The 12,857-nt window shown below is 37.2% G+C and overlaps 1 protein-coding gene across 1 annotated transcript; it reads left to right on the top strand.

Moving 5' to 3' along the window:
- The first annotated feature begins 24 nt into the window (after positions 1 to 24).
- Positions 25 to 12,500, top strand: rab31 (RAB31, member RAS oncogene family). The gene is made up of 7 exons (XM_008434332.3): positions 25 to 235; positions 1,921 to 2,000; positions 5,997 to 6,078; positions 8,312 to 8,383; positions 8,674 to 8,780; positions 9,470 to 9,579; positions 11,090 to 12,500. Exons 1-7 carry the CDS (start codon positions 200 to 202, stop codon positions 11,185 to 11,187), a joined length of 585 nt encoding a protein of 194 aa, XP_008432554.1. The 5' UTR covers positions 25 to 199; the 3' UTR covers positions 11,188 to 12,500.
- Positions 12,501 to 12,857: the final 357 nt, after the last annotated feature.

The raw sequence follows: 12,857 nt of genomic DNA, 5'->3' as shown, positions 1-12,857 counted from the left end.
TTTTATTTTGAAAATCTCGATCGGAAGTCGACACAGACTGCCAGCTTTTGGGGTTGATGGTCAGGCTGTCTGTGTCAGGGGCTGGGTTTCTCTTTTATCCAAGAAAAGGGGAGAAAAAATAGCTGTGACAAACATGACGAGACAAAAACAACGATAGAACACCGACAAATGATGATTTAAACACTTTGAAGAACCCGCCATGGCTATAAGGGAGCTCAAAGTTTGCCTTTTAGGGGTAAGTGGCAGATGTTTTTCTCTTCTTAGGGGGGAAAATTCCATCATTGACTGGAAATAACGGTAGACATTTTGACGTTAAAAAGCAACGCAAAGGCTTCGGCTCTACATTCCTCCAGCTGAGACTTTGGCTCTTTTCTTTGTTTAACCTAAAAAAAACTTGTTGATGTAAAAAGAAAAAAAAAATCCAACAGTTTTATCCACTCAACTTGCACCGCAGTCCTGTTCTGGCTTGTTTTATTGCACTATCTAAACAAAAAATAACCGGGGTTTTACTCGGTTTTCTCTTAACGGCTTTTTAACGGTTTTGACAGTTTGTCGCCCGTGACGTCATCCACTGACCAGCGGCTACACGTAAGCCGTTAGGTTTCCTGCTGCGTCTGCAAAAACTGAAATAATAAAGAGGGGGGGGCAAGCCTTAACCTATCTTTAAACAAAATATCAAAGATTAACAATTATATAAAACAAATTTGACTTTATCATTGAAATTAAGGCGAAAGTGGAAAGTTTTAGACTTTAAAAAGGTTGGAAAGTTCTGTGTACAAAGCTACAGGCTACTGACATGCTAATCAAAACTGTTCACTTTGTTCGCGAAAACCTGTCATTAGAGTGCTATAATTGTACTCTTGGCTCCACTATTTCATTTGAGAGAGCCATTTAATCCTCTTTAACTTTTCACAAACTTCCTGCAATTTGAACTGTATCCATTGCTCATAAAAATAGTTTGATGTCACAGTTGTATCTTTCTTGTATCTATTGGTACAATGATATGTTGGAATAATTTTAAAGTAAAAGGAATGCAGGAACATTCTCAAATATCAATAAACTTTTGATTTTAAAGCATATTTAACATTGGAAGACATTTTAAAAGTCCGAAGTAAATGAACAAAACAACATAAACGACCAGTAAAACAAATTATGAAGTCTCTGTAAACAAAATTGTCCTTCAAAAAAGGGATAGTTTAGACCAAATCACCAGATTGAAGACTTTTGTCATCCAGTCTTTGATACAAATACGGAGAGAAAAGAGAGAAATGTTAAATTACGCAAATGGAAATTATTGAGCTTGTATTTAATATGCGATTAATTGATTTACTGCTTATTGCAACAAGCCTGATTGTGGGTGGTGATGCTGTGGGCAGTTAAGGATCTCCAGTAGAAGTCAGTCTTGCGGTGAATCTTCAGAAACCTCTGTCTGAAGGCTGCAGGAGTGTGATCGTTTCATGACTGTCAGGCTAACAGCTCAGTGTCTGGGCAGCAGAGACATTATTCCACAGTCACATGTCCTTCTTAGGCCTTTAGTTTAAAAACACACCAACAAATCCACTTCTGAATGGCTCAAAACTAACGAGCAAAATACAAGTTTTGGAGTCAAAGTCCACATCTAAATGGGACCTAAATGGACCAACTATTCTTAATTAAATGAAATTGTACATTTAAAACTGAAATGTTTCAGATCACGAAGCACAAACATTTTTCACAGCACAGCATATAATTTCTGCTTACTTGTGTAAACAAAAACAAATGACAAAATTTTTTGCTGTAAACCTAAGGTCAGTATTGATACTAAAGGACAGATCAGCTGAGCTCCTGACTATCCAGTTGCTCAATCAGTTTGGTTCAAAGTGACCCTATTTTGTGTGCTTCTGTTTGCTGTGACTGACATGTGACCCTCTCTGCTTCCAGGACACAGGAGTGGGTAAATCCAGCATTGTTTGCAGATTTGTTCAAGATCATTTTGATCACAACATAAGCCCCACCATAGGGTGAGTATATGAATCACATGAGGCTTTGCCACTGCTGCAAACAAGTCTATCAGTCTTGTTTTGTGGCGACGTTTAGCAGATTGATGCTCAAATCGAGGCTAATTCAAAAATGCTGGGACTTCTATCAACATGCTTATATTGGAGTTTTTAAATGCAGGCCGATATATTCCGATACTTGTTTTTTTGGCTGATATCGGACCGATTTCTGATTTTGATATTGGCTTGTAGTTTTAAATTGTATGTTTGTTTGTTATTAAACTGTAAGAGTTTTTATTTTTTTTATTGTTGTGTTTTAATGTACACCCCTTTGTATCAGCTGTGGTTGTTTTAAAGTGCTTTATAAATAAAATTGGTATGGTATGTGACAATCCTACTGTAAGCTGAGCAGTTTTGCAGACTGACTATTTACATATGAGGTACTTTGTAAAACATGGGCTGGAAATTAGCCCAATTCTGTGAGATTATCTGCAGGGTTTATAGTGGCTCCATGTTAACTCTCTATATGGGTTTGATGAAGGAAATCTGGATAAGAAGAGGGACACATTATGTAAAAACTAAAAGGGTGTCTGTCATTTTATCTCTCATAAAATGAGATGAAATAACATTTTATCTCATTTGTAAAATGAGATTAAATTTATCTCATTTATCTGCCATTTATTTTTTTAGTGACACTAGAAAATATTCACTTTCTAATTGTTAATTGTTCCACATTTGTTTGGCTGCGTTCTGTATCTGATATTTTAATGACAGTCTGAACAACCCAGGTCGGATTCCTTTCCAATGCGACCCAGGCCACTTGGATATCCGATTCAAATGTGACCTAACGGCCAGGTCGCATTCATCTGACCTAAACGTTATTGATACTCGACAATTGTCACTATTCTGATATTGGCAAGCGGGAAGAAAAACAACCATGGTGGACTATAATGAGGATTAAGTTGTTAACAACTTCATAATTGTAAGCTATGCTCAACCGTTAGCATCCATGTTTGCTTCCGCTAACACTGAGTACTACTTCTTTATGGCGGTTGGCAAAACACTGAGAACGCTGATGTTATTGCGCCCTTTACTGCGCATGCGGGGCACTTTCAGATTGTTTGCAGTTCACACTGAAGAACACATACAGGTCGCATTTATTTGGAGGTGTGAACTTCCACACCAAAAAAAAATCCGATTTGACAAAATATCTGAATTGATTAATTTGGGCTGCGGTATGAACATAGCCATAGATTAAAAACTTATTCTAAAACCAATCTGAGAAAATATATCCTTTAAAAACAATCTATACAATAAAGTACATATCTGCATTAACACTGGTATTGGCCAAATTAAGTAATTTTTAAACAGATTGGTTTTGGACAAGTAAAACTGGGCCGGTATACACAACCAGTGTTCATTTCCATTTGTGTTTGGAAAGTGTTGGTCATGTGTGATTTATTTGGTCAGGTGACAGTGATGCAACAGAAGATTGTGGGGGTGTTTTATTGAAACCTGGAAGTGGTTTTCATTGTCGAAAGGGTAGTAAACCTACAACAATACCAAATGTAGTATGTGGTATTGGTACATATCAGTTATTAAGAATTTTAACAGTATTACTATTGGAAATTAATCTTGGCACAAATTGTCATATCCAGGCATCCCTACAAAATAGCATGTACATCACAAAGTAGTCACGTTTTTGACATTATTCACCCCCTTTGCTGTGTCGCTCAGAGCTGAGCTTAGGTGCATCAGATTTACACTTATCATCACTGAGAAGCTTATTTCCCAGTTGACACTTGAATCAAAGCAGAAATTTAGTTTTAATCAGCGAGACCTCAAGGTTTGTATTGTGGCAGAGTATATTTGTAGAAATTATACTCTGGCATATTTTGGCAGCACTGGAGTTCCCAGAAATCTCTCCCAACAAGAGAATAACTAGATGTTCTGGAATAACCCGCACAGAAGCCTGACCTTTATCTGATTGACCTAAAATGGATTTCTAGTCTGGCTGACCTACAGAGAAAAATGGTGCTAGGGTGAAGAAGGCTTGTAGACATACACTTAAGACTGGTATTAAAATGCCTGAAAACATGCTTTCACATTTTGAGTATTGAGTGCGCTGTTGCAGTGTTGTAGCACTCGAGACCGGTCTCGAGACCATTTTTTGATGGTCTCGGTCTCGTCTCGGACTTGACCGCATTTGGTCTCGGTCTTGTCTCGGTCTCGGGCGCTGAGGACTCAGCATTTTATTTCAAGACCGGTCGAGACCGCAACTGTGAAAATATCACTGAACATGCAGCATACTGTCCAGTTTATTTGTTAATATCTTTGTTTTCAGTGGATGCAAAAACGTGAAGCCGTTTGGATGAAAAAGAGAAACAAATAATAAATAAAAAAAACATGAACCCTGTATGCGCTGGGTTTTCACTTTAGAACGGCCAAGTCTCTGTTATTTCTCTGTCAATTTGATACAGTAGGGGTTTCCACACTAACCATATCTGTGTCCTCTGTCACTTTTATCAGCAGTTAAAACTGTTTAATCCGTTAACATGTGGTAATCTGTTTTTCTGTGCCGCCTTTAAACGCAACATGAGCGCTACGGCGCTGGGTTTACACCTGTGCGGCAGCGAAGGAGACCTGCTACTGCTGCACAGGTGTGTTAGAATCATGGAAGCAAACCAGCAAAACGCAAAGAACTTTTCACAGTTTTTCCCCCAAACTAACAGACTGTTTAGTAAAGCCTCTTGATGCAGGTAAAGTTAGCTAAAAGATGACTAGCTAGAAAATGTTTGGGAACCACTGATGTAAGGGAAATGACGTGAAAGAAGCACAAAGTTTCCAACCTAATAATAAAGAAACATTGATCTAAAAACATTTGTACTTTCAGTTCTACTCTGTTGTGGAAATTAACGCAAATATTCTATGAAAACATAAAAAACTGCTAAAAAACTGCATTTATATTGTATCTTTGTTTAAAAACATTAATAGGTTCTTGATCAATTTAGCCAGCATTATTAAGGAGTAAGGAGATCAAGGTTTCAAGAGAAATGGAAAAAAAGAAAAGAGAATCCCAAAGCCCTGCAGGAAAAACTTTGGTTTGATGAAACCAAATATGACGACCCCCTACCCCCCAAAAACACATCGTTCAACCACACAGCTATTTGTAGTTTTGAAACTACTGGGGGGGCGCAGGACAAAAAGTTTGGGAACTACTGGCATACAAGTATCTACTTCTTGCTTGTTGCTCCTTGGTCAGTGTTCATAGTTGAGCGTCAGGGCTTTGCCTCAATTGCTATGTTTAATGGTGCAGACAGTGGTGGTTTCTGACATGAGCAACATGGGTAAACACCCAGGGCGTTATCTTTTTAGGGATGGCACAAGACCACCGCAGACAAAACTCTTTGTTCTGCTTTGCACAGAGATGGAAGCAATGCAGAACAAAGAGTTTGTTAAATTTAATATTGGTTAAATTTATTCCGTATTTAATATATATGTGTTCTTATGGGAACGTGGATCTTTCAGATCAATTTGAGAAGTAATTTTGATGATATTTTACATTTTATTGTGTCATGTAGCGCGGGACGCTGGTCTTGGTCTTGACTCGGTCTCGACTTGGTCTCGGACCCTAAAAGTCTTGGTCTTGTCTCGGTCTCGATACACTCTGCTCTTGGTCTTGTCTTGGTCTCGGGTTAGGTGGTCTTGAACACAACACTGCACTGTTGATTTAAAAAAATAAATTATAAACACATATTTGAATGTGTTTCATATTTGAAACACATTCAAATATGTTTTTAACGCAACAAAAAGTGTAAAAGTTTTAAATAATTTGTTTTTCTTAGCTAAATTTGTTTGTAAAATTACAAATAACAGAGGAATTAATTTCAATCTGTGTTTTATTGCCTCTAAGGTCACCTGGATTCACCATCAAACCTCATTATAAATTCTTGTTGCTGATTTGAACAGATAAGAATGACTGGAGAACCGTTGTTGAGAAATTCACCTTCTTGTCCACAGGGCATCTTTCCTGACCAAGACTGTACCATGTGGGAACGAACTACATAAATTTCTGATTTGGGACACAGCTGGACAAGAACGGGTGAGCAGCTAGTCAGTAATTCTTTAAGTTTAGACTCTGGACTCCATGACTCATGCATGAGGTTGTTTTCCATTACATCTTTGGACAAGACAGCCAAATCATCACTTTGTGTTATTTTTAGGGTGATTAATTGTGTTCAAAGGTTAGGAGACACTTTGTCTTTTGACGAAAAGACAATATTAAGTTTCTTTTCACTTATTTTAAACTGAAAGTAAAAGGGAGAGAAGAATAAACAACTCTTGTTAGCGAGTCTGTACTGAAGTGGAAACAGGATTTGTCTACTTGTAAAAGTATTTTTATTAAATGTCTTGTAGTTTCAACTAAATCATGGCCAAAGAAATAATCCAAAATTGTAAACTTTCTTTGACAAATGGACAAAATAGTCTTTGTGTTTTAGTGTCTGCTGATGCTGGATGTACAATACAAAACAGCTTTCCGTAAGCGTGTTGTTATGTCGAAACTTGGCAAGCCTTATTTTCACCACACTGAAAATAAGGACGGTGTTCTTCTACCTCCTGTTTCATCATAGCCAGCCATTTTTGCATCTGTTTGGTGTGGAGTTCTTTAGTCAGGAGATTGGTTTTCTTATTTTTTGGGACAAAAGCTTATAAAAATAGAGAGGAGTGATCCCTTGTGAGTGATGTATTTTATTCTGACTGCATCCACCTTTATATTTTCCTTTGACATCTGGAGGTTCTGGAGAATTACAGGCAATTTTTCTTTTTTTTTTTTTAAATCCGTTGATTACAACATTTCAGAAATCCTAATCTGAATTATGTCTGAACATTTGGGCATTTGATATAGCACAGTTTTATTTTGCACTGTGGCAAAAAATATGCATATTTTTTGGTGATTGACCTAAAGATGTGAAAACTTGTTCATTTATATCATTCTTGAGCCGTAGAAATGGACCGCTGTCATGACCGAGGAGGTTCTGGGTTTTGATCCCGGACAAGCCCCCAATTTGTCATGACTTGACTCATTGGCTGTAACAAAGCAACTCATTGAGACGTACATTGAAGGACAATAATTTACAATTTATTTACTAAAATAAATTAATTACATTAACGTCATGACATGTGTTTAGTTGTCTCAGAATGCCAGCTGAAACTTGTTCCACTTTATTGCAAACTTCAGTCAGCTTTAAGACCCTGGGATTACTGGCCAGGTGCTGCCAGTCGGGCTGACTGCCACAGTTGATCAGAACCTACAATGATAAACAATAACCACAAACCAATATTTTTGGCCTCTGCCAAAACAGAGGCCTCCACACTTATGTTATTATATCTGCCATATTTATGGTTTTATGCTACGTAATAAAGCCAACTGAGAGAATGCGAGTGACTGAGTGACATCGCTGTGATTTATTTGATTGAAGCGGGGTGGCAGTGCATGTGTGGCTGGGTATGAGTGGGTGGAGTTTCCTAGGACTTGCCAAACTTGCTTACTGCATGGAAAAACTAGTTCATATATTTCCTGGATGTGTGTAAACACAATATCTGGAGACGTCATGTCACTGGGGTTGTTGCATTACACAGGACTGTCTGTGATCTAAAACGGAACAAGACTTTTGTTTTGTATAATTGTCAGCAGATATGTTGCTGAATAAAAGGAGCATAAAAAAGACAAATTGTTGAATTGTTTTGGGGGTTTTTAGCTGTAGAGAAGGAGACTGAGGAGATCCCTTTTTGTCATGCTTATTTTACCAAACGGAAAGTATGATGCAAGTTTATGCTGACGACAGTGAGGACAGTTTTACTGATGTTGCACATTTCATTACATGTAAACGGGACATTAAACACTCATTTATATTCACACATTCTTCAAACACAATGCCCACCAACTCTATCTGCACCTTGGTGGGGAAAAAGCCTCAAAATCACCTTTTTCAAAAAGCAAAACATCCACCACACGGTGCACATTCGTTAGATTTAAAGCTTCACTCATCAGTAATCCTACTGGAGGTTCTCCGGGCCTGGAGCAGACCCAGAAGTCAGTGACGGGGCGGCTCATCCCTCCTGGCCTGGAAACGCCCTCATGATCCCCAAGGAGGAGCTGGGGAGTGTCACTCTGAACAGGAATGTTTTATTTTATCATTTAGATTTTCAACTGGTTTTCCTTCAACTACATTTCAACCTTTTTCTAAAATTTGCCTAATTTTTAGTTAATTTTAAATGTGGAAGATCAGTATTTGTTTGCCTATTCTAACTACTAAAAACTTGTTCTTTTCCAGTTCCATTCATTAGCTCCTATGTACTACAGGGGATCAGCTGCTGCTGTCATTGTTTACGACATAACTAAACTGGTGAGTGCAACAAACTGATCCTCAACCCTTAATATATAAAAACAAAAAGCAAATATCTGTTTTGAATGGATTTAAATGGAAAAAAATGGTTCTGACAATAAGATCCGCTTATAAAACTGTATTACTTTTCCATTGCTCTGGGATGCTGTGCCTCCATGACCTACAAATGTCATACTTTCCTCGTTGGCCCTTGGAAACTAGTGTGAAAACAGCAAACCTCTGAGTGTGACACAAGGTAATAAACGCTGGGCGTGTTCCAGAGCTGACCACAGTGCATTCCTGCTTTCCAGGACTCTTTCCAGACACTGAAGAAGTGGGTGAAGGAGCTGAAGGAGCACGGCCCGGAGGACATTGTTGTAGCCATAGCAGGAAACAAGAGTGATTTAGGAGACATCAGGTGAGGTTATTTCCTCTCTCGTGCCATGAAATAGGATGTTTTTAGTTTTCTTTTGGATCTACACCAGAATTTCAGTATCTAAGAAAACCTGAGTACAAAGTACAATAAACCGTTTTTATTTATTAAAGGAGAAAAAAGGGCAACCTGGCCCTGTGTGGAAAAGTAATTGCTCTCTAAACCTAATAGCTGGTTGAGCCATTATTGGTGGCAACAGCTGAGGGTTTTACTTCGCTGTTGAGGAATTCGTTCCCCTGTTATTCAGACACAATAAGGTTTTTCAAGTGTGAATGGCCTGTTTAATGTGTCTCAGTTAGGTTTATATCCAGACTTTGTCTAGGTGACTGCAAATCTTCAGTTTGTGTGTTTGTTTAGTTTTTTTATCCATTAGGTGTGGACTTGCTTGGTTTTATAATCCAAATTAACTCGAGGTTAATGCCCCAATATTCTTCATTTTGGTTTTAGTAGGGGAGGATTCCTGGTTCAATCAATGTAATAATTAATTAACTTTTCATCTCACGCATTTTTACCACTGGAAAAAGAAACGAGCGTCCTAATTGCTGTAATTTTTCTTACTCCATGCAGTTTTTTCAGCATTTGTCCAGTTATAAATAGAAGAAAGGAGAATTGCTTACAACAACTGTACTATTTTCCATCTTTTTCCACTTTCTCGCTGTTCTTCTGTTTCACAGGGAAGTTCCTATGAAGGAAGCAAAAGAGTTTGCTGAATCAATTGCAGCTATTTTTATTGAGACCAGCGCCAGAAATGCGGTGAACGTTGAGGAGCTCTTTCAGAAAATCAGTAGGTTTTCATGACGTTTTCTTCCGCCTGCTGATTCTATCTGCAGCTCCTTTGCTTTTACGTTCTTCAAAGCAACATTTCATGAGATTTATTGACAAAGTTACAGTGAAATAAAATGTATTTCTCTTTTAGTTCTTTTCCTGTCTTTTGACGGTTCTTATACTGGCCTGTCCATGTAAACAACAAACTGATGATGATGAAACCAGTGCCTGGAGACAATCCCCATTTACATTCCACATCCCAGTTTATTCATTGTTTTCTGGCCTCGCCCACATAATTTGCAGCATGGATGAATAAAAGACAGATTTATCTCAGATTAGAGTAAACACATTTTTACAAAACCTGAAATAGTTCCTCTCCAAATGTTGTCATTTTGTGGCTATATTTGCCAAATTATTTAATTTAATAATACAATTTCTGAGGTTCTGGGTGGGGTGTCAAACCAAGGCATTTGCTGATATGAAAATCATGAATGTTGTGGGTGTAAAAATATGATTATCAATATTATTCCTGTTTTTTTTTATTATTTGCTTAAAATGAGCTGAAAGTTTTGACAGGCTTAAAGTAACTCGTTAAGACTGAAGAAAACTGCAGAAATACGTTTATCAGCATCAATATTATTTGTTATCACTATTATTATTAGTAGTACATTTTTTGTAGATGTAGTGTATTATTTATTTATTAGCAACTCTCCATTATTAAATGGAGGTCAGCAGAGCATAAGCAGACTTTTGGTTACAATGCTGGCATTTCTAGTAACCTAAAAACATAGAAATAGGAAAAAAAAGAAGAAAAAACAGACAAGAATCCAGTTAAGTTACTTACTTCTTATTACTGCTAGTAATAGTTATGATAAATGAAGGTGTTTGGTATTAACTGTAATTATTTGTATAATATTCATCATGCATGGTGCCAGTTTGTTCAAATATTAGATGTTTTTTTGCAAATCCTGTGCACTTTCAGCTGCTTCTGAAAGTATTCCCACACTTAAACAATTCTCATCAATGAATGTACAATTATTTACAAATTATTAATTTCAACAATAGCATTTTTTGGCCTTTGAGACGCCCACACTATGCAACGTGTTTTCCAATCAGCTAATTGATATTTGCACTGTTTGAGCTTATCATTTAATCTATTCCATAGATCTATCCCACACTGATATTCAAAAACACTTTTTTTTTCTTTTTTTTTTTATTCCTCCTGCTCTCAAATTACAACCCAGAATGTCACTAAACAATTTTTTGATATATATATTGCGTGGAAATTGCCGTTTTCTTACTTTTTATGTTCGACGTCCAGCAGTTAAATGTTTAAAGTAGTCTGTTGATAAAGTTGGTTCCTCAGTAATTCAAGTGCTGCTGCTGGAGTCTTCCCATCACCAGATCTCTGTCCCTCTCCAAGCACCATGGAAGGAGCTGAACTTGTGCCAGAAACCTTTGGCTCTGCAGTGAAAGCTTCTTGATGAAACCCCTTCATGTGTCAGTAACTGTTGTTTGTGCCTCGTTAGGTAAACAGATCCCACCCCTGCAAAACGCTGAAGTGGAGAGCAACGATTCCTTTAAACTCACCCGGCCGCCCAATCCCACCACCAGGAGGTGCTGCTAGTCAGAGGAGATCATTTGGGTGCCAAACACGGGGCCCTAAACAAAATCCAAACGCACATGACGTCCTGCCTGCTGGGGGACAACACAGAAGGTAAACCAAGGTCACCAAAAAGTACAAAACAGCGTTAATTAGGTCAAAACACCAATTTATGTAACTGAATTTGATTTCCTCTGATCACAAGAAGTCTTTTGGTTTGTCTCCCTCTAGTGGTAGTTTGACAAAATTAAATCTCATGTTATAATCCCAGATTATCCAGACTCATTTGCTGTTTACATGCTGGATTTTGTTGTTCATGCATTTTACTGTGGCTCTTAGACCAGCTGTATTCTTCTTCATGTATTCATAGATATTTTTTGTTTTGTTTTTGTTTTGTACAAACTTCAGCTGAGCATTTCTTTGAGTCGCTCACATACCTTTACATTCCTCTATAAAGGTTTTACTATGATTCTGCAGAATGAACTTCATCATGAGTTTGGAGAAGATGTTTGGTACATGTTGAAACATTTATGTGTTCACTACAGAGATCGACTGTAAATAGCTGACAGCTTTGTTTTTACCATTTGTGTTAATTATACTTAAAAAAAACTGCAGGTCATTTACTAGAAAACATCTAGTTGTTGTTTAAATGATATTTTGAGCGAGATTTTTTTGATTTGCAGGAAAACACAATGTTGTTTTTTTGGGGGGGGTGAAGGGGTAAACATTACTGTTTTGGTTTTCACCACTTTTTAAAAATCACAGCATTTGATAAAACACCTAAAAATTTCATTTTTACTGTTCACCACTGTGTCAATGAATGAACTGGATTATTTTTTACTACCATTTGATGCAATATTAATATCTTTTTTGTATATTTGATTCAGATCAACACTCATGGATTCCTACGTGTGTTTATCTGAATGTTGAATCCAACTTTTCTAGGAACCTAAAAACAGAGTTACGCAGTGAATATCATTTAAAGTAAAACGTCAGAGTTGTGACTACAGCCTTTCCCTGCACTGCAAGTTGTGACTTTAAAATGAAAGATTGAGATTTGAATGTTAAAACTGTTTTTTTTTCTATGTTTAGTTTGATTATGACCTTCAGTATTAGATGAAATGTCACAAAAGTGCCTTTGTTTTTTTTTTTTTTTTATCTAGATAAGTGACTACCACTAAGACAATGATTGTTAGTACAGTCTAACTGCACTTTGAAAGTGCGCACTCTTTATAGTTAATCTCATCCAGTATGTATAAGTCATGCATCCCTGTTTTCCCAGTACAACAGGTCTAATTTTGTGTATTAAAACATTGCAATAAAGTATTATTCATACACTTTCTTTGTTTAGTTTTCAACGTTTTTTTGCATTTGCAATTTAGTTCAGACGTCTTGACGTAACTCGAGTTTGAACTTCAAACCTTAAGGAGGTAATTTGAACGTCTATCCCCTGACATTTGTTTAGGATCGTGCATCGGTAAAGTAGATTAGAATTATGTGGCAGATTACGTAAGAAATTGCTGCTGTGGTGTTGGACAAAATTGACTGAGCTGGACGGCCTGTACGTACGCAATTAGATGTTCTGCTGTTTTTCCATTCACTACAACTTCACCAAGCATACCTGTGTTGTTAAAGACCTCGATCGCAATCCAATTTATCCCCACTGGATTGCAGATAGAATTTATACAAATTGT

Source organism: Poecilia reticulata, chromosome 17 (genome assembly GCF_904066995.2).
Source record: "Poecilia reticulata chromosome 17, P_reticulata-male-v2, whole genome shotgun sequence".
In the NCBI taxonomy this organism is placed as follows: domain Eukaryota; kingdom Metazoa; phylum Chordata; class Actinopteri; order Cyprinodontiformes; family Poeciliidae; genus Poecilia; species Poecilia reticulata.
The sequence above is the reverse complement of the archived record's forward strand: the minus strand, read 5'-3'. Positions and strand labels throughout refer to the sequence as shown.